This window comes from Thamnophis sirtalis, unplaced genomic scaffold (assembly GCF_051295495.1).
Source record: "Thamnophis sirtalis isolate CommonGarterSnake01/CBP01778 unplaced genomic scaffold, rThaSir2_p1.2 scaffold_11, whole genome shotgun sequence".
NCBI classification, from domain to species: Eukaryota; Metazoa; Chordata; class Lepidosauria; order Squamata; family Natricidae; genus Thamnophis; species Thamnophis sirtalis.
Window position 1 is genome coordinate 7,826,200 of NW_028261391.1, and position 22,161 is coordinate 7,848,360.

Genomic DNA, 22,161 nt, shown 5'->3' on the forward strand with positions numbered 1-22,161 from the left:
GTTAGGGTTAGGTTAAGGGTTAGAGTTAGGTTTAGCATTAGGTTTAAGGTTAGGTTTAGGGTTAGGTTAAGGGTTAGGTTTAGGGTTAGGTTTGGGGGGTTAGGGTAAGGTTTTCGCGTTAATTTTAACTTTACCGCTCACAGCGTGATGTTTTCGTCGCGCTGTGATGACGTCAGGTACGCGCTTTCGTCGAGCGCGCTTTAATCTACCGCGGTTTTGTTGTGGAACCCTAATACCAACCTATAAAGCCTTAGTAAGACCACACCTAGAATATTGCATCCAGTTTTGGTCAACACACTATAAAAAAGATGTTGAGACTCTAGAAAAAGTGCAGAGAAGAGCAACCAGGATGATCAGGAGACTAAAACATACGATGAGCGGTTGCAGGAACTGAGCTAGTCTAGTGAAGAGAAAGACCAGGGGAGGCATGATAGCAATCTTCCAATATTTGAGGGGCTGCCACAGAGAGGAGAGGGTCAAGCTATTTTCCAAAGCACCTGAAGGCCAGACAAGGAATAATGGATGGAAACGGAACAAGGAGATATTCAACCTGGAAATAAGGAGAAATTTTCTGACAGTGAGAACAACAGTGATGTGCGGTGAGGTTTATGGCTGGTGAGGCAGTCTTCTCCCCCAACATCCCACTGTCTAAAGTGCTGTTTTTCTTTCGCCCACCTGAGTTCTGACAGGCGGGCGAAAGAAAGTGCCAGAAAGCGGAGTTGTCGGTGCTGCTTTTGGTGAGCGGAGCACGAACAGGCGGCACCATGAGCTCCATTCTGGACATCCAGAACCTCTACCAGAACCTGATCAACCTCTTGGTGAGAGAAGAGCTGGACGTGCCTGCCTCTGCCTTCTCCTATGGCTGCTCGGCCTGCTCCTCTGAGGCGGTGCTGCCGGGCGGCGGGGACTTGACGGTGTGGTCGCTGCGCAGCCCCTGGAGCCCCAAGGGCGAGCAGCCACGGCCCCTGTTGCGCCCGGATTGCTCGGTCAGCCTGATCGAAGGCAAGGTGGCCCAGCCGCTGCCGCCCCCGCCACTGGGCTTCCCGCCGCTCAAGCCATCCAGCACACCCGCCCCGTCATCCCACTACAAGACGGAGCTGCACCAGAGTGTCAGCTTCTCCGGGGTGCCGAGCACCCGCTGCGCCTCCCCGCTGCTCAGCCTGTCCGACCCGGCCTCCTTCGTGCGCCCTCCGTCTCGCCCTGCCCGCCTCCGCTGAGCTCCTCTCGCCCACCTTTGAGCACCTCAACCTGGACCTGCTCGCCCTGGTGGCCTCCTTCAGGGACTCGCTGGCGCCGACCCCCCACTGGGGGCTGCTGCTCCTACCGCTGCAGGAGAAGAGGGCGAATCCCAAACCCAGCCAGCGAGTCAAAGCCCACCGCAGTCACGGCTGTTGCTCCGAAGCTTCCAGGAGCGCCAGCTCCTTTGCAAAAAAATAAACCGAGCGGTGGGCGGGAAGGCAATCCCTCGAGCCTGAAGTTTGCTCGAAGAACTGACTCCTCCCGGACTCGGCTCTTGTGCGGTCTCTTCTGACAAGAGCGACCCTCCTTCTTCTCCCCCATTCCTCTCTCCTCTGAAGCGCGCCCTCCGAAATAACACGCCCAATGTAAGCGTGCTCAACTGCAAGGCATGATTCGCTGCTCCCAGATCAGGAGGCAGGAGAATCACGTGCCTCCTTTGCATACGAAATTTTTCGCTTTTTAACCCTTGCTTACCTCTTAAAAGGCGAAAAATTCCTTATGCAAAGGAGGCCCATAGTTCTCTCGCCTCCCTCTACAGTTAGCACTAAGCAGACTCAAAGTCACTGTGACTCGGAGTCTGGCAGCAACTACCTTGGCTTTAATTATTTTTTAAAAATTCTTTAAAGTTCTTTCCTTTTCCTGAGGAGACTGGTGACGCCGCGCCTCCCCTGCCTCTAGTGACTGCACGTCCCTGGAGAACAATCAACCCATGGAACAGAAGTTGCCTTCTGAAGTTGTGGGAGCTTCATCACTGGAGGCTTTCAAGAAGAGATTGGACTGCCATTTGTCAGAAATGGTGTAGAATCTCCTGCTTGTGTGTGTGTGTGTGTGTGTGTGTGTGTGTGTGTTGTGTGTGTGTGTGTGTTAGACTAGATGACCTAAAAGGTTCCTTTCAACTCTGTTCTTTGTTACTCTGTTCTGTCCTCTGGTTTGTCCATAGTGCCAAAGTATTAAGGTTAGTCCCATGCCGGTACCACTTTTATTAATGGTTTTTTTTTTTTAAAAAAATATTCAACCATCTTTTTAAGACCTCAAGCTGACATCTCCACGTCATCCAATCCAGAGGCCATTCATCATGTGCACTTGGAAGCTGGCACTCTGACATTTCATTATAACTCTCAAATGATCCGAGTCTAGCCATTCAACCAGCTCCATCTGATATCATACCTAAGCAGTAAGCATAAAGGACAAAACTCCCCAGACAAACATGCTGTCTTAATATGTTGTGCTTATCTTGCAGTAAATCCGGATCATGAGCTGGCAAGCTTTCCGACTGTTCTGTAGATTCCAGATGTGGAGCCAGTTGTGGAGGAAGGGACCGGCGCTCGCTCTCCTCTGCTTAACCCGTGCTGTGCTCAGAGAGGGCTGCTGAGAAAGCAGAAGAGCAGAACGACAGAGTTGGAAGGGAACCTTGGAGGCCTTCAAGTCCAACCCCCTGCTCAAGCAGGAGATTCTATACCATTCTGGAGAAATAGCTGTCCAATTTGTTCTTAAAAACCTCCAGTGTTGGAGAATTCACAACTTCTGGAGGCAAGTTGTTCCACTGATCAATTGTTCTCACTCTCAGGAAATTTCTCCTTAGTTCTAGGTTGCTTCTCTCCTTGAATAGTTTCCACCCATTGCTTCTTGTTCTACCCTCAGGTGCCTTGGAGAATAGTTTGACTCCCTCTTCTTTGTGGCAACCCCTCAGATATTGGAAGACTGTTATCATGTCTCCCCTAGTCCTTCTTTTCATTAAACTAGCCATGCCCAGTTCCTGCAACTGTTCTTCATATGTTTTAGCCTCCAGTCCCCTAATCATCTTTGTTGCTCTTCTCTGCACTCTTTCCAGATCTCCACATCTTTTCTACATTGTGGCGACCAAAACTGAATGAATGGTTGTAAGTCAAGGAATACCTGTACAAAGGAATCTACACCCTTTTAATGAGCTAAAGCAATGAGCTCCTGGATTAATTGTTCTAACTATCAGGAAATTCTTCCTAATTCTATGTTGCTTCTCTCCTTGATTAGTTCCCCTCCATTGTTTCTTGTCCTGCCTTCAGGTGCTTTGGAGAATAGCTTGACTCTCTCTTTTTTGTAACAGCCCCTCAAATATTGGAACAGTTATGGGAACATCATCTCTAATTGTTCCCTCCATTTGACTAGACATACCTAATCCCCCTCAATCGTTCATCATACCAGTTAGCCTCCAGACCTTCAATCATCTTTGCTGTTCTTTTCTCCACTTATGATCCAATCAATCAATCAGTCATTCAGAATAGAGCTGGAAGAAGCCTTGGGAGTCTTCTGGTCCAACCCATTTGCTAAGCAGGAGACTCTAGACCCCTGATGGCGAACCTATGGCATGCGTGACAGAGGTCGCACAGAAGCACCCTCTCTGTGAGCATATGAGCCGTCGCCCCGGCTCAGATCTGCCACTCCTGCACGCACACTTCCCACTGGCCAGGTCTCTGCTGCACATGCACAGGGGCAGGGCACATGCAGGAGAGGAACACGCGCATTGCATTTTGGGGGTTCGGCACATTTTGGGCACTTAGTCTAGAAAAGGTTAGCCGTCACTGCCCCGGACCACTTGAAACAAATGGCTGTCCAGTTTCTTCTTAAAAGCCTCCAGTGATGCAGCACCACCCATAACTCCTGGAGGCAAGTTGTTCCATTGATTAATGGTCCTCACTGCCAGGAAATTTCTCCTTAGTTCTAGGTTGGTTCCTTCTTGGGATTAGTTTCCATCCGTTGTTTCTTGTTCAGCATTCAGGGGCTTCGGAGAATAGGTTGTCCCCCTCTTCTGAGGGGGGAGGTGGCGCAGTGGTTAGAGTGCAGTACTGCAGGCTACTTTAGTTGACTGCTAGTTCGGCAGTTCGGCGGTTCAAATCTCACTGGCTCAGGGTTGACTCAGCCTTCCATCCTTCCGAGGTGGGTAAAATGAGGACCCGGATTGTTGGGGGCAATATGCTGACTCTGTGAACCGCTTAGAGAGGGCTTAAAGCCCTATGAAGCGGTATATAAGTCTAACTGCTTTTGTTATTACTATTCTTTGTGGCAGCAGCCCCTCCATTTTGTTAGTGATATGCAGCAAAAATTAGGGTTATCTTCAGTTCGGCCACCTGCAGAGGTGGGTTCCTACCAGTCCGCACCTATTTGGTAGAACCGGTTCGTCAAATCTACTGAACTGGTTAGAAGAGGTTCCACCAGTGGACCCAGAAAGCAGGCCACACCTACAGAAGAGGTTCCAAAAATTTTTGAAACCCACCACTGGTCCTTGGATATGATTATTCTACACTATCATGCTCCTATTTATAAAACTCAGTGCCTCTGTGAAAGGTAAGGATGACTCCTGCGTTTGTGGTGCAATCAGAACATTGCGTGTGTTGAAGTTGTTTTTAACGCAAACCAAAGATGCCTTTTAAAAAACAAGTTGACATCATATTCTTATGCATGCCAGTGCTGTGTGTGAGGTAATTTAAGGTGGTTCTGACAAGTGTCATCGGCATCTTCATATTCGGTCACATGGGCGGCAAGCCACTCCCATCCGGTCACATGGGTGGCAAGCCCCTCCCCACAAAGGAGGCCACACCCACAGAGTAGGTTCAAACAATTTTTGAAACCCACCACTGGCCACCTGCCATGCTTGGCTTCATCCTGGAGTCCTGGAGTCCTGGAGTCTTTCTGATGGTGATGCTGGCTGTTCCCTCTCGGCTCTTTCCTTCTGAAAAAAGGAAAATTTCCCAGAATTCCTCAGTTGGTATGTTGGTTAAGGAATTATTGGGAGTGTAATCCACCCATTTTAAAGTCACCGAGGTTGAGAATCACTGGCTGTAAACTACTGATATCCTAAAAATCTGGTGATTAGCAGATGCAGCAGCCTCTTCCAGACCAGAAACAATGGGTGGAAACTGATCAAGGAGAGATTCAACCTAGAAATTAGAATTTTTTTGACAGTGGGGACAATCAACCAACGGAACAGAAGTTGCCGTCAGAAGTTGTGGGTGTTTTATCACTGGAGGCTTTCAAGAAGAGATTGGACTGTCATTTGTGTGAACTGGTATAGGGTCTCCTGCTTGAACAGGGGATGGACACAATGACCTCCAAGGACCCTTCCAACTCTGTTATTCTGTTATTCCTAGGAGTTCCCATATTCCCAGCTTGTACCACATGCCTCAAGATCATTAATTATATTTATTTCACAGGTGGTATTCAGCGGTTCGGACCGGTTCACCCGAACCGGTAGCAGAAATTGTGGGTAACCCTGCCCACCTGCCCTGGCTCTGTACCCTCCTATTTAGGCATGTTTTTGAGGCTGGTGCATGTGTTGGAATAAGCTGCGTGCCCGCAAACTGGTGGTGATAAAATGTGAAACCCACCACTGATTTATTTGTTTAGTAGACTTTTATGCGGCCCATCTCGCCTAGAGGTGATTATTGAGCTGTGATCCCCAGAATCCAGCAGCTAAGGTAGGACCTGTTTATACTTGTCTACCCTTCCGTTTCTTATGATTGGCATCTCATTGCATCATCTCTTTCTCCTTTCCCAACCAACATCTGCTTTGGATTGAAAGGGATCCGAGTTTGCGTTCTCACTGTGCTATGAGTCAAACCCCTTAAACCCGCGCTTGCGATAAAAACAATAAACTTTTCGACCAAAGGAAAATGCCGGAATGGTACAACTTGAAAAGGGCGGCTGATGAGTGATATTGATTTCAGATTCATACCCCATGAGGTCAGCATTGTAAAAAAAGAGGTTTTAGAAACGGGGGGCTTACTTTCAGCTTATCCTGATCTGATCTGCATGGTCTGGCGGGGCTGAAAACAGGAAAAGGGTTTACGCTCACACCGCAGCAACCCCGGACCACTGAACCAGGAAAGAGACCGCCTACGCAATATCTCCCAACAAAACGGAGGCAACGTTATCAACGTTATCAAAAAGGGCTAGAACAGTCAACCCACCAGAACACAACTGGCCAAACTAAGAAAAAGATAACACTGTCATATACTTATATACATATATACTTGCATGTGTGTGTGTGTGTATATATCTCTGTGTGTATGTGTGTGTGTGTGTGTATAAATGCATATGTGTATATAAATATGTGTGTATGTTTGTATGTGGTTGTGTATATATAAATATATACATACACACACACATATATTTATACACACAAATATATACATACAAACACACACACATACATACACACTATATGTATATGTTATATGCAACACAAATATGGTTTTCTTCCTGGAAGGCTCCTAGAGTGGAGCTGAAAGGCTAAAGGGAAGCAGTACGCTCCCTCCTATATTTGGGCATACCAGGTGCTTAACACATAAGACTTAATCATTTCATTGGCTCAGCTGATAAGGGAGGAGAGCTTGTGGCTTAGAGGCTAATACAACTGCCTAATATGTAAAAACAGCCCAGGTTCGAATCCCAGTAAAGGTATGGCTAGCTGATGGGAGCTAAATAGATCTATACTAGTCTCCCTTTATTTGTTTATCAGCACAATGCAACACAAAATGGTTTCTTGTCTGGACGGCTCCTAGGGTGGAGCTGAAAGGCAAAAGGGAAGCAGTATGCTCCCTGCCATATTTGGACATCCCAGATGCTTTGACATAACACTTAATGTATGTATGTATGTATGTATGTATGTATGTATGTATGTGTGTATGTGTGTATGTGTGTATGTGTGTATGTGTGTATATGTGTATATGTGTATATGTGTATATGTGTATATGTGTATATGTGTATATGTGTATATGTGTGTATATATATATATGTTTTCATATATTTTCATGGGTACAGGTATGCAGGTTTTGGTGTATTCGGATCTTTTCCAGTGTAAGATTGAGAGTCTCTGGGCGAAGTTTCAACGAGGTCCCACTCGTTATCCTCAGGCTGGTGTCTTCGGCCTCATGCCTGTGCGAGCTGTCGTCCCTCTATAAATACTGGTGGGGTGTGTGGAGTGTTGGTTTTGTTGCTGTAAGCAGATATATATATATATTTTCCCAGTTTTCACACTTGCAACATCAAAACACAAACGTTCGGCAAGTGACTAATATTTATGACGGTTACAAATCCCAGGGTCACGTCATCTCCTTTTGCGAACTTCTGATCAGTGACGTCAAGGGGAAAGCCAGGTTCACTTAATAACTGTTAGTTAAGCTAACAACTGGGGTGGGTTCTGTTAGGCACACTACTGCCGGTTCGCTCGTGTGCGTGCTGTGCACGCACTTGATGCACTCAGCAAGCGCAGGCCCAGTGCAATAAAAATTGCTCTGCACATGCGCAGAAGCAAAAAAACAAGATGGTGGCCGGGGAACCAGTTTGGGAGCGTGGCAGGCCTGGGTCGCTACCAGTTCCAGCGACCCAGGCTGCCAAATTGCTAAGAACCCACCACTGCGAAAAAGTGGTAAGATGGAGTAACACTCAGTTAATAACTGTCTTGATCAGCAACATAAATTTGGGGCTCAACTGTGGTCCTAAACTGAGGACTGCCCGTATTAAAGAAAATAAGAGACCACCAGGTATTGATCAACGTCTCTTGACAGCTGGGATGTGTGTTTGCAATCCTGGCTTGTCTCTGGCAGCAATCAGACACACTTTTAAGGACATTCCATTCTTTCATCTTATTCCCCATTTCCCCCTGTCTGTACTTCCCTCAGTCTTGTAAAGGGGTTTTTTGGTCCATCATCCATACGTCCAAAGTCTATGAGTTTCTGCTTGCTGATCACTGCCTCCTGGGGTCTCTTTGCTCGATCCCGAATAGATGGATTGATTTTTTCCCCCACAGTCCTCTTGTTAGCTGCCTCCAAAACCATCATTAGAAGGTGTCAATCTTCTTTCTCTTGCTCTTTCTTGATACCCATCTTATACAGCCCTACTTTCCCAGGACTAAAATGTAGTGTTTTAAATATTCTGATTTTCCCCCCCACAGAAACATTTGTGACCCTTATATTTGATGTAGGTTCACCACTGTCTTCCTAATTTTGTTTTCTTCTTTTCCAGCGCGCTGTCCATCTTTATCCATTTCTGTTGATTAAGAGAGAGAGAGGGAGAGAGGGAGAGAGGGAGAGAGGGAGGGAGAGAGAGAGAGAGAGAGAGTTGAACTAGGCTGTCATCAGTTAGAACTTTGTTAAGCCTGTTTGTTGACACTGCTTTTGTCTCCTTAATGTCAACATTAACCCAGATTTCTGTCTGGTTTGGCTCTGCAACCCAACAAGACAGACACAGACTTCATCGGATAATTAGAACTGCAGAAAAAACAATGGCTACCAACCTGCCTTCCATCGAGGACCTGTATATTGCCGAGTCAAAAAGAGGGCTGTGAAAATATCTACAGACCCTTCACATCCTGGACATAAATTGTTTCAACTTCTACCCTCAAAACAACATTATAGGGCACTAACTGCACACCAGAACAACTAGACACAAGGACAGTTTTTTCCCCCGAATGCCATCGCTCTGCTTAACAAGTAATTCCCACAACATTGTCACATTATTTGCTAAGACTGTATTACTCTTCTTCTTCTCATCCTTCCTAGTATCTATTTCTTCGCACTTATGACTATAACCATGTTGCTTGTATCTTTAACTTTTTTTTGTTTTATTTGTTTCCTAGCATGACTTGATTGCTAATTAGCAACCTATGATTGTCACTGAGTGTTGTACCTTATGATTCTTGATGAATGTATTCTATTTTATTTTTCTTTATGTACACTGAGAATATGCACCAAAGACAAATTCCTTGTGTGTCCAATCACACTTGGCCAATATAGAATTCTAATTCTATCTATTCTATTCTATTCCTATTCTATTCTATTCTATTCTATTCTATTCTATTCTATTTCTATTCTATTCTATTCTATTCTATTCTATTCTATTCTATTCTATTCTATTATTCTATTCTATTCTATTCTATTCCATTCCATTCCATTCCATTCCATTCCACTCCACTCCACTCCACTCCACTCCACTCCACTCCACTCCACTCCACTCCACTCCACTCCACTCCACTCCACTCTACTCTACTCTACTCTACTCTACTCTACTCTACTCTACATTTTATTTTATTCTATTTTGTTTCTCACTTTCCACTGTTACTTTCATGACAAGGGCTTCCAAGATTTCTTTGCTCTATCTGCAAATCTCATTAGTGTTTTGAGCACCAGTTTTGATCCCAGCTGTCATCTTTTCCAATCCTGCCATTCTTGTATATATTCTCGGCACAGGTTTAACCGATACGGTGACAATATGCATCCTTGTCTCATTTCCTTTCCTGAAGCAATCTGTTCCATACACTCAGGAGTTATTGCTGGTTTTTGTTTTTTTTAGATTGTAAAGCTTCCTGAGAAGAATAACCAGGTGTTCTGCCACACCCATCAGACTTAATTCAGCTAGTTAACTACAGCATGGGAGTTGTAAGGGACCTTGGAGGTCTTCCAAACCAACCCTCTGCTTGTTGTGTCCTGCCAGCTGCTGGCAGCAGATTTAGACAGTGGGTAGGTTGAGGAAGAACATGGGCCAATCCTGGAGTCTGGGAAGGCTCTGATGAGGGCTCTGCATCGGAGGCAGAGATGGGAATGTCTGACAGTTATCAGCTGCCTTCGGAATCGGACATCAGTGGGACAGACGAAGAGCTGGAACCTGTTCCCAGTGTGCATGCACAGAGTTGCCAGATGAAGAAGGGAACAGCTAAGGAAAAAGGGTCAACTTGGGAGTAAAGGCACAGGTAGACGGTGAATGGCCCCTCCCAGAGGGAATAAAAGAGGAGCAAAAGGGGAGGGGTGTTTGCAGGAGACAATTAGTTCATTCCTGCATTCTTGCCAAGTATTGCAACGTCTGAAAGATGGGCAGGAAACCCTATACCATTTCAGACAAATGGCTATCCAATAGCCGAGGTGGCGCAGTGGTTAAATGCAGCACTGCAGGCTACTCCAGCTGACTGCAGTTCGGCTGTTCAAATCTCACCGGTTCAGGGTTGACTCAGCCTTCCATCCTTCCAAGGTGGGTAAAATGAGGACCCAGATTGTTGTTGGGGGCAATATGCTGACTCTGTAAACCGCTTAGAGAGGGCTGAAAGCCCTATGAAGCGGTATATAAGTCTAACTGCTATTGCTATTGCTATTGCTATTCTTAAAAAGTCCCAGCATTGGAGAATTCACAACTTCTGGAGGCAAGTTGTTCCACTGATTAATTGTTGTAACTGTCAGGAAGTTTCTCTCCTTGATTAGTTTCCACCCATTGCTTCTTGTTCTACCCTCAGGTGCTTTGGAGAATAGCTTGACTCCCTCTTCTTTGTGGCAACCCCTGAGATATTGGAACACTGCTATCATGTCTCCCCTAGTCCTTCTTTTCATTAACTAGTCGTATCCAATTCTCTGTATGTTTTAACCTCCAGTCTCCTAATTATCTTTGTTGCTCTTCTCTGCACTCTTTCTAGAGTCTCCACATCTTTTCTACATCGTGGCGACCAAAACTGAATAGAGTATTCCCAGTATTAATGAGAAGGCTCCATTAAGATTGTATGTCAAGGAGTACCTTGGGTCCATCTTATGCTAGATGTCTACTCCAGTTTTTCTGTTTATCTGACATTCCTCTCTCCGCTTACAGTGCTCTTTTCCTTTGTAAGATCTTAAACAAAACTTTGCATTTTAAGTGAGACTTTGCATGCACGAGAAAGTATTCTCACGGTTCAGCAGTATTCACAGTCTCTTGCATATTCCTTTGGCATAGAGATGCACACAAAAGTTTCAAATCTGAAGGCCACATGGTTTTCTTCCCATGTTTTTTTTTTGATGTACAGCTGTCAGATTTTAACTGCCTCTTGTCGTGGACCTTTGAAAAGTGCTGCTCTCTGTGCTAGACAACATCTGCTGCAGAGGTAGCTTCCCATCTCCCCCCCCCCCCTTCTCCTTGTTACGGCTGCTGAACTTCCTGCTGTAACCTTCTCCTGATTTTTCCCATGTCTTTCCATGCCTGCGATCCATCTTCCCATCATCCTGCTGGCCCTTATCTTCCCAGTCTCCTCCTGCCTTCACTTCCTTCTGCCCCCCCAATAGCCGGTGTGTTATACAACAATTGATGGAATGTATATTTAATTCAATGAGCAACAACGAAATGCGTCTCAGAAAATATATATATATATGTAAGAACCAGATTGCGCCAAGCAGACGGAATTGGTTGCCTTACACTGTTGATTCCGAGGCAATATTGTCTGTTCTTGATGTTCTCCTATTTGACAGCTGTTTTATGCCTTGTCATAACTTACTTTGTGGTAGAGCTGGTTTCTGTATATATTCTCTCTCTACAGAGGCTTCTGTCATTCCGTAATCAGTTTATAAAGGATTTCGCCCTGGATTTTTCTATCTTCTTTTAATCTAATTTGCAACTATTAGAAGTCTTTCCTGATTACTCTTGAGTATTCCTATTTAAACTGCGTTCCCTCCCCCTTAATTTTCCCTGATCCTTAAAAAAATAAATAACACCTCACTTGCTGTTTTCTTCTATTTGTCAACATTCTGGATGGGGAATTCATATCCTATTCTTTTCTTATTTGACATTGAAAGTTTATTTTCAGTTGTGCTTTTTTCTCATCCCCCCTCTTCCCCCCCCCCTCAAATGACGACATGTTCTAAAAGCGAGTTGGATCTTTTCCTCTTTGAAATGTTGGAAATGTTATTATCCACTTCAGTTTTTTGTTTTTTTTACAACACCCCGGAATGTTCCCAAAAAGACCAGAGGGTGACCACAGTTATGAAATTAACACTGCCTGCACATAAAAATTATGTGAGAATTGTGAGAGTCAGTCTTGTGATGAAGGCATCAGGCTAGAAACTGAGAGATTGTGAGTTATAGTCCTGTTTTAGGCATAAAAAACAGTTGGGTGACCTTCGGCTAATCATCAGGAGATTGTTCTAGTCCCACCTTAGGCATGAAATCTGCTTGGGTGACCTTGAGCCAATCACCAGGAGATTGTGAGTTCTAGTCCCACCTTAGGCATGAAAGCTGGCTGGGTGACTTTGGGCCAATTACCAGGAGATTGTGAGTTCTAGTCCCACCTTAGGCATGAAATCTCTTGGCTGACCTTGAGCCAATCACCAGGAGATTGTGAGTTCTAGTCCCACTTTTAGGCATGAAATCTGCTTGGGTGACCTTGGGCCAATCACCAGGGGATTGTGAGTTCTAGTCCCACTTTAGGCATGAAATCTGCTTGGGTGACCTTGGGCCAATCACCAGGGATTGTGAGTTCTAGTCCCACTTTAGGCATGAAATCTGCTTGGGTGACCTTGGGCCAATTACCAGGAGATTGTGAGTTCTAGTCCCACCTTAGGCATGAAATCTCTTGGCTGACCTTGAGCCAATCACCAGGAGATTGTGAGTTCTAGTCCCACTTTAGGCATGAAATCTGCTTGGGTGACCTTGGGCCAATCACCAGGGGATTGTGAGTTCTAGTCCCACTTTAGGCATGAAATCTGTTTGGGTGACCTTGGGCCAATCACCAGGGGATTGTGAGTTCTAGTCCCACCTTAGGCATGAAATCTGCTTGGGTGACCTTGGGCCAATCACCAGGATATTGTGAGTTCTAGTCCCACCTTAGGCATGAAATCTGCTTGGTGACCTTGGGCCAATCACCAGGGGATTGTGAGTTCTAGTCCCACTTTAGGCATGAAATCTGCTTGGGTAACCTTGGGCCAATCACCAGGAGATTGTGAGTTCAATTACCTCCACTAGACCGATTAGATCCCACAGATTAGGCCTCCTCCGAATTCCATCCGCCGGCCAGTGTCGACTGGCGACTACCCGGAGGAGAGCCTTCTCTGTGGCTGCTCCGACCCTCTGGAACGAACTCCCCATGGAGATTCGAACCCTCACCACCCTCCAGGCCTTCCGCAAAGCTCTTAAAAACTTGGCTGTTCCGACAGGCCTGGGGCTAAAGAACCGTTGCCCCCGCCTCGAATGGTATGACTGCTGTGTGTTTTAAACCATGTATTGTTTTGTGTCGTTTTTAATTTTGTCTGTATCCCCCCCTTCCCTGGTTTTGAGTTGTGAGCCGCCCTGAGTCCCCTTCGGGGAAAAGGGCAGCATATAAATAAAATCAACATACAACAACAACATACATACAGTCTAGTCCCACTTAGGCATGAAATCTGCTTGGGTAACCTTGGGCCAATCACCAGGAGATTGTGAGTTCTAGTCCCACCTTAGGCATGAAATCTGCTTGGGTAACCTTGGGCCAATCACCAGGAGATTGTGAGTTCTAGTCTCACCTTAGGCATGAAATCTGCTTGGGTGACCTTGGGCCAATCACCAGAAGAAGGCAAGCTCTAGTTCTCCTTAGGCATAAAAGCCACTGGGTGAGTTTGGCCCAGTCACTCTCTCTCTCAGTCCAACTCACCTCACCAGATTATTATTGTGGGAAAAATAGGGTGAAGAAGGAGCATTAGACCACCTTGTGTTGTTTATAAAAATAATAATAAAGGTGTGCTATCAATAAATAGATGCATAAAAAACCCGCAGAGCTTCAAATGCACCACCATAGCTTCCATCTTGGTTTTTTAGACTACATGCCACAGGCCAACCTGTTATCTCTTCACAGGTTCTGTTCAGCATGTTAGAGATGCTCAATCTGTTCCTTACATTAGCCTTAAGCTTTGATTTCTGCTGATCAAATCTTCCTGGCATACCTACTCTCTCTAACCTTCTAAGTTTACCCTCGAATGTTGTCCAGATGCTTCCTACTCTTCGTGGCCAGATGGATATTGTTTTGTTAGAATTGCCTGTCACTAATGTTTCTTTTAGAATTCTTATGAGCTCCTGCTTCAGCTGTCAGGGATGGTACCTAACCACATTGTCTTCTGGTAGCCTATTTTGTATGGACTTTGATTTCTCCAACCATCAGGGCATTCCAGTGGTGGGATTCAAATTATTTTACTACCAGGTCTGTGGGTGTGGCTTGGTGGGCATGGCAGAGGAAGGATACTGTAAAATCTCCATTCCTTTCCCGCTCCAGGGAAAGGTTACTGCAAAATCCCCATTTCCTCCTGATCAGCTGAGACTCGGGTGGCAGAGAATAGAAGGGGCGGGGTCAGTCAGAGGTGGTATTTATCGGTTCTCCGAACTGCTCAAAATTTCTGCTACTGGTTCTCCAGAACTGGTCAGAGGTGAACTAAGAGCCGAGGTGGTGCAGTGGTTAAAGTGCTGTACTGCAGCCACTTCAGCTGACTGTTAGCTGCAGTTCGGCGGTTCAAATCTCACCGGTTCAGGGTTGACTCAGCCTTCCATCCTTCCGAGGTGGGTGAAATGAGGACCCAGACTGTGGGGGCGTATGCTGACTCTGTAAACCGCTTAGAGAGGGCTGAAAGCCCTATGAAGCGGTATATAAGTCTAACTGCTATTGCTATAGAACCTGCTGGGGCATTCCCCTGATGGTTTTCCCCCTTGCATTAAAACCCCCCTTCCTTTTTATGCCCCTGTACTCCCTTAATTTAGAGTAGATTTGAGGCAACTGGATGGAGCTCAGCACTTAGTGGCCAGATGCCCTTCCTGTTGCCTACACAGGGTTCACAGCAGACATTTTTTTTCTTTGCATGCTAGGAAAGAAACATCTGCTGCTCCCTAGGATTGAACCTTCAACCTTCCAAGTGGGAAGCAAGTATCTTCACCCCACCACTCATTTTTGCCCTTGCATTATGTGTCCAAAACATCTGAGCTTTAGCTTCATTAGTAATTGGGCGCTTGGTTTTACTTCATCTAATAGCCTGTTTCTCCAAAAATAAGACCTCCCTGGATAATAAGCCCAACTGGGCTTTTGAGCGCATGTGCTAAAATAAGCCCTCCCCCGAAAATAAGCCCTCCTCAGAAATATTGCAACACTCAGCAGCCATGAGGTGACCACACTCGCTGCCTCTTTCACCTCAAAAATAATAAGATCTCTGTAAAAATAAGGCCAAGTGCTTATTTCAGTGGTCAAAAGAAAAATAAGACCCTGTCTTATTTTTGGGGAAACACGGTACTGAATAATTTTTAGAGGAATTCTCTATGGGCATGGAAGCATTCGGATGGCCCCAGAGGTGGGTTCCTACCAGTTCGCACCTATTCGGTAGAACCAGTTCGTCAAATCTACCGAACCGGTTAGAAGAGGTTCCACCAGTGGACCCGGAAAGCAGGCCACACCTACAGAAGAGGTTCCAATATTTTTTGAAACCCACCACTGGTCCTTGGATATGATTATTCTACACTATCACGCTCATATTTATAAAACTCAGTGCCTCTGTGAAAGGTAAGGATGACTCCTGCGTTTGTGGTGCAATCAGAACATTGCATGTGTTGAAGTTGTTTTAACGCAAACCAAAGATGCCTTTTAAAAAACAAGTTTACATCATATTCTTATGCAGGCCAGTGCTGTGTGTGAGGTAATTTAAGGTGGTTCTGACAAGTGTCGTTGGCATCTTCATATCTGGTCAAATGGGCAGCAAGCCACTCCCATCCGGTCAGATGGGCAGCAAGCCACTCCCACAAAGGAGGCCATACCCACAGAGTAGGTTCGAACAATTTTTGAAACCCACCACTGGATAGCCCCAAACAGAATCTACCCTACCAGGTCATAGAGTGCTTGTTAGAGGCCCCACCTTTCCTGAACTGGCATGAGACAGAATCTGGAGACCAACATTTTGAAAGGATACAGGTAGTCCTCGACTTACAACAGTTGGTTTAGTGACTATTGAAAGTTACAACGGCACTGAAAAAGAAACTTAGGACTGTTTTTTCAAAGGTAAGTCCTTTACAGCCTCCCCACGGCCACCTGAGCGCTTGGCAATTGACTCATATTTATGATGGTTGCAGTGTCCTATGATCGTGTGGTCCCTTTTTGTGACCTTCTGACAAGCGAAGTCAACGGCGAATCCAGGTTCCCTCAACAGCCGTGTTCCTACTGAATAGCGGCAGTGATTCACTTAACAAATATGACAAGAAAGATCACAAAAAGTGATCACCTGACCTTGGGACCCTGCAACCGTCATAAATATGAGCCAGTTGCCAAGCATCTGAATTCTGATCACATGGGCATGGGGGTTCTGCAACGGTCATAAGCGTGAAAAACAGCCACAAGTCACTTTTTGTCAGTGCCGTTGCAACTTTCAGCAGTCACTAAATGAATTATCGTAACGGAAGGACTACCTGCATCTGGAGAAGTTATCTAAGCCTCCTTTGAATGCTCTTCTTCTTAAAACATTTAACTTAGTATGCTTCATTTCCACTTTGACAATGTCAAGTTTTCCTGGCTTCCTGCTTTTTTTTTTCTTTTTACAATTTGTGTTCTAAATGTATGTATCCTTATAAAATGAGGAACTTGTCTTTCAACACTGACCCCATTAGTGGCCAGATGTCCTCGCAGCTTTAATATGACCATGTCATCGCCTCTCCCTCTATTCATGGAAGTTTAATGCTCTTCCCCAGTAACTAAAGGAGTTGTTCCAATTTGGGTCTCATCACTTGGTCCTCAAACTCATCTATATATTACATCCATGAAAGTACAGTTCATGTAACAGTTCATTTAACCACTGAATACAGCGTATTTGGCCTCCTGAAGCCCTGCCCCCTTTGCAAAAATAGCAATAGCAATAGCAGTTAGACTTATATACCGCTTCATAGGGCTTTCAGCCCTCTCTAAGCGGTTTACAGAGTCAGCATATTGGCCCCAACAATCCGGATCCTCATTTTACCCACCTCGGAAGGATGGAAGGCTGAGTCAACCTTGAGCCGGTGAGATTTGAACAGCCGAACTGCAGAACTGCAGTCAGCTGAAGTAGCCTGCAGTGCTGCACTCGAACCACTGCGCCACCTCGGCTCATAAACTGGCCTTGCAGAGCCTTTAGGAGGCTTCCAGAGTGCTCCTGAGGGATGGGGAGGGTAAAAATGAGGAAAAAATGGGCCGTTTTTTGCTTGTTTTTTGGTCCCCGCAGCCCCCAGGAGCACTCTACAAGCCTCCTAAAGGCTATTCATGCCTTTTTTTTGGCAAAATCAAGGCCCATTTTCGTGAAAAATGGGCCATTTTGGGGAGGTCTGCAGAGTGCAAAAACCTTTTAAAAAAAAAATTGCCTCTTCAAAATCTTGGTGCGTCTTATATTCCGGTGCGTCTGATACTCTGAAAAATATGGTATTTGGGCCCCAGATTAAAAAAAAAAAGTCCCACAGTTCCAGCAGAGGGGCAACCCACACATTGCTGCGAAGAACCGAAGAGGCCAAGCGGCAGGGGCAAAAGAAAAAAAAAACTGTACAAACAGCTCCAGGCTCTTTTGAGTCTCAGATTTGCAAAACTTGTCTTCAGTTTGATCATAAGAAGCAAACAGCCAGCCTATGCTTGGGTGAGCTGGCTCTTTGGAGAAGCAAAACACGGGGTGTTTTGAAATGCAATCCAAACTACAAGCGGGAGGATTACGAAAAAGCTTACATTAAGCACAACCCAATACGTTTATCCCCATTTCCAGGCCTCGCTTTGTCCCTGTCTTTTCCTGCTCCAGTTCTCCAAACTTTCCAAAACACCCCCCCCCCACTCCCTCCCCCCCCACAATTTCATTTGCTTGGGGTTTTTTTTTTCCAGGTCTCCAATGAAATCCTTGCCTCTTTTCTCTGGCCTTGGCTGGGCTCTGCCCGGCCCTCCCGTTGCTGGGTAAACTATGAGCAGATCTGAGCCTATAAATTCAAAAGGCGAAGGGGGTAATGGAGATGAGTGGCCCCAGCTCCATCTGCACCATTTGTGAAGGCTCGGTTGGAAGGGCAGCGCCCGCCAACGGGGATCAGAGGCAAGAAGGAAAGGCTTCCATCGACACCATCGCCACGGGCATTGCCCTGGCATGCACCATGGCAGGAAGGTGTTAGGAAATAAGCGAACAAGAAGGCTTCAATTAGGCTCCGGGCGTGGATTCAGAAATCCCTAGTTTTCCTCGGCTGTCAGGTTCCTCAGTGGAACCGTGAAGCTTATGCCTGCAAGATGTCAGAATTTCACCGCATGGCCCTGCTCCACCAGGCGAATTTCCTGCCTTGGCAAAGCAACCTGAGTTTTATCCCCAGCAACCCAATTTTCTGCCGTGACGTCGTCCACCTGGTGCCCCCCAGAAGTGTTGGATTTCACATCGGGCTCACTGGCAGGAGCTCAGCAGAAATTCCTGGATAATCAACTCAGCGCAGCTGCACGAGGCTAAAGGGCCGTGATGGCCAACCTATGCCATGCGTGCCAGAGGTGGCAGGCAGAGCCTTCTCTGCTGGCGCACATGCCATCGCCCAGGTCAGGCTCCGTGGCGTTTCTTTCGTGACCTTCTGTTTCCCTACAAACGATGAAACAGAAGCTCCCGAAAGGAAAAAAAATCTTATCTCTTCCCGCGCTGCCAATGTTGGGATGCCTCGTCTCCCACCGGCCATATGGTCTTCGGGTTTATGCTGTGCACGGGCACATATCTGCGCATGTCCACATTTGCACACATCTGTGAACATCTGCGCGCATGTGCATGCATGCATGCATGTCTGCACATTCACACATTCATGTTTGTGCATATTAGTGGTGGGTTTCAAAAATTTTAAGAACCTCTTCTGTAGGTGTGGCCTGCTTTGTGGGAGTGGCTTGCCAGCCATGTGACTTAGTTACGTCCCTCTCTTTCCACTTTTTATTCCAATTTATGCAACAAACTCTGGCAACCTCTAATTCTCAACCCCAACACCTCACCTCCCATTATCTTGAGTTAGCATGGATTTATGGAAGTTGAAATCCAACATATTTTGCTTTGCTTTTATTGTTTATTTTGCTTTTTTCTTAAATTTACAAGCTGCCCAACTCCCATTAGGACTCTGGGTTGCCTACAATAACAACATTTAAAATAAAATAATATAAAACAAGGGGGGGGGAGTGAAAAGATGAGAACAACAAGCGTCACATGAATTGGCCAGCCCACGAGGGGCCTCCCACCCACTCAGCCCATGGCCTGAGAAAATACTGAGGCACCCAGCTGAGGGAATTTGCAATAGAAATTGCTACGATTCTGGGTATTATTTTTAATGGCATGGGAAGTCAATTGTACCAAAGAAATATTTTCCCCCTGAAAGCCTGATATTAATGGACACAATGCACTAATTAATGTGTCCCAGATGTTGAAAACATCCCTAAGTAGACAGTTAATATGGAGTACTTCTCTTGCAGAAAGTCCATCTAACCTAGCAAAATAACTGATGTGATCCATTAATAGATAAAGGTAAAGATTCCCCTCGCACATATGTGCTAGTTGTTCCTGACTCTAGGAGGCGGTACTCATCGTTTCAAAGCTGAAGAGCCAGCGCTGTCCGAAGACATCTCCGTGGTCATGTGGCCCGCATGACTAAATGCCAGAAGCACACGGAACGCTGTTACCTTCCCACCAAAGGTGTTTCCTATTTTTCTACTTGCATGCTTTCGAACTGCTAGGTTGGCAGAAGCTGGGACAAGTAACAGGAGCTCACTCTGTTACACGGCGCTAGGGATTCGAACCGCCAAACTGCCGACCTTTCTTATCAACAAGCTTAGTGTCTTAGACACTGAGCCACCGTGTCCCTCTGATCCATTAATAACAGAGCATCAAACTGAAGAGATGTTGAGATTAAGGAACAATGAATGTGCAGAGAGTTCAGATTAAGGATGAAGCCTTAAAGCCATTTTACAAAACACAACATGAACTTGCAAATTCAAAGATTTGCAAACTGTAACCCTTTTAATCATTACAAGAGCTGGGCATGGCTATTTTACTGAAGAGAAGGACCAGGGGAGACAAGATAGCAGCGTCCCAATATTTGAGGGGCTGCCACAGAGAGGAGGGGGTCAAGCTATTTTCCAAAGCACCGGAAGGCTAGACAAGGAATAATGGATGGAAACTGACCAAGGAGAGATTCAACCTGGAAATAAGGAGGAATTTCCTGATAGTGAGAACAATCAACCAATGGAACAGAAGTTGCCTTCAGAAGTTGTGGAAGCTTCATCACTGGAGGCTTTCAAGAAGAGACTGGACTGCCATTTGCCAGAAATGGCGTAGGGTCTCCTGCTTGGTGGGGAGTTGGAGTAGATGACCTACAAGGTCCCTTCCAACTCTGTTAATCTGATCTAATTTAACCTTTCACTCAAGCACTTAAATGTAAGGGAACAGCAGAAGAAACCTAAAAGGTTTAGTGGAGATCTACAAAGAAAGGAGACACACAGACAATGGAAAAAGAAATAGTCTATGAAGGAAGAATACTGTTTAGCAATATCACTTATACTTATATACCACTTCACAATTCTTTGCCACCCTCTCTAAGCAGTTTACAGAGTCAGCATATTTGCCCCCAACAATCTGGGTCCTCATTTTACTGACCTCAGAACAGAGGTGGGTTCCTACCAGTTCACACCTATTCGGTAGAACCGGTTCGTCAAATCTACCGAACCGGTTAGAAGAGGTTGCACCAGTGGACCCAGCAAGCAGGCCACACCTACAGAAGAGGTTCCAAAAATTTTTGAAACCCACCACTGGTCCTTGGATATGATTATTCTACACTATCATGCTCCTATTTATAAAACTCAGTGCCTCTTTGAAAGGTAAGGATGACTACTACGTTTGTGGTGCAATCAGAACATTGCGTGTGTTGAAGTTGTTTTAACGCAAACCAAAGATGCCTTTTAAAAAACAAGTTTACATCCTATTCTTATGCATGCCAGTGCTGTTTGTGAGATAATTTAAGGTGGTTCTGACAAGTGTCGTCGGCATCTTCATATCCGGTCACATGGGCTGCAAGCCACTCCCATCCGGTCACATGGGCAGCAAGCCACTCCCACAAAGGAGGTCACACCCACAGAGTAGGTTCAAACAATTTTTGAAACCCACCAGTGCCTCAGAAGGATGGAAGGCTGAGTCAACTTTGAGGCTTGGTTGCTTCATGGAACATGGAATTTTCGTTTGTCTCTGACCCCTAACTGCCATGATGTGCTATCATCTATTAAAGCTAAGAGTAAGATTGTAAGGTCAGCCTGTTCTCCAAAGCACCCGAGGGAAAGACAAGACGTAGCAGATGGAAACCAATCAAGGAGAGAAGCAACCTAGAACTAAGGAGGAATTTCCTGACGGGGAGAACAATTAATCAGTCAAACGATTTACCTCCAGAGATTATGCGTGGTCCATCACTGAAGGTTTGTGAGAGGAGAATGAAATGGTCTTGTCTGAAATGGTATAGGGTTTTCTGCCTGAGCAAGGAGTTGGACTAGAAACCCTCCAAGGTCCCTTCCAACTCTGTTATTCTGTTAAGGGAAGAGTCTGTTTCCTGTAACGAATAAAGCCACTGGACTAGAAGTAGAGAAAGCAGAGTTCCAGCCCTGCCTTGGGTGTGAAACCTGCTGGATTACTTTGAACCAACCACTTTCAGCCAAGAAGGCAGGAGCCAGCTACTTCCAAGAATCTTGCCAAGAAAAGTGTATGAACCTATTTATGTAGTTGCTAGAACTCAAGATTGACTCAAGCAAATTCATTCATTCATTCATTCATTCATTCATTCATTCATTCATTCATTCATTCATTCATTCATTCATTCATGCGGCTGTTGGTTCTCTCTGACCTTGGTTATTCTCTAGCAGATGTTTCATTGCCCACATTGCCCAAACTGAATAACATCAGTGCATCAATTTATTTATTTGTATTTATTTATGATATCTTCATAAATTTATGTATCAGCCATATTTGCTTGTGGATGGATCTCAGGCCTGCCACACTTATTCCACTATGTATTTTCTATTGTGGGAAAATGGGAGGGGGGATTGTACGGAATTAGATGCTATGTAGCCATAACAACATTCTTTCTAGAAAGCCAAGGTCATCCTTTGTCTTTGCACCTCTGCACCTGACTGGAATTGGATGGGTGGAACTGCCAGCATGGCAGTGGGAGATT

General features: G+C 45.5%; 1 protein-coding gene across 1 annotated transcript; it reads left to right on the forward strand.

Annotated features, from left to right (window-relative positions):
• Nucleotides 1-764: 764 nt before the first annotated feature.
• On the forward strand, nt 765-1,437 carry LOC148043526 (uncharacterized). The gene is given in 2 exon segments (XM_087726061.1): nt 765-1,195; nt 1,197-1,437. Coding segments are annotated over 2 exon segments (672 nt in total).
• Nucleotides 1,438-22,161: the final 20,724 nt, after the last annotated feature.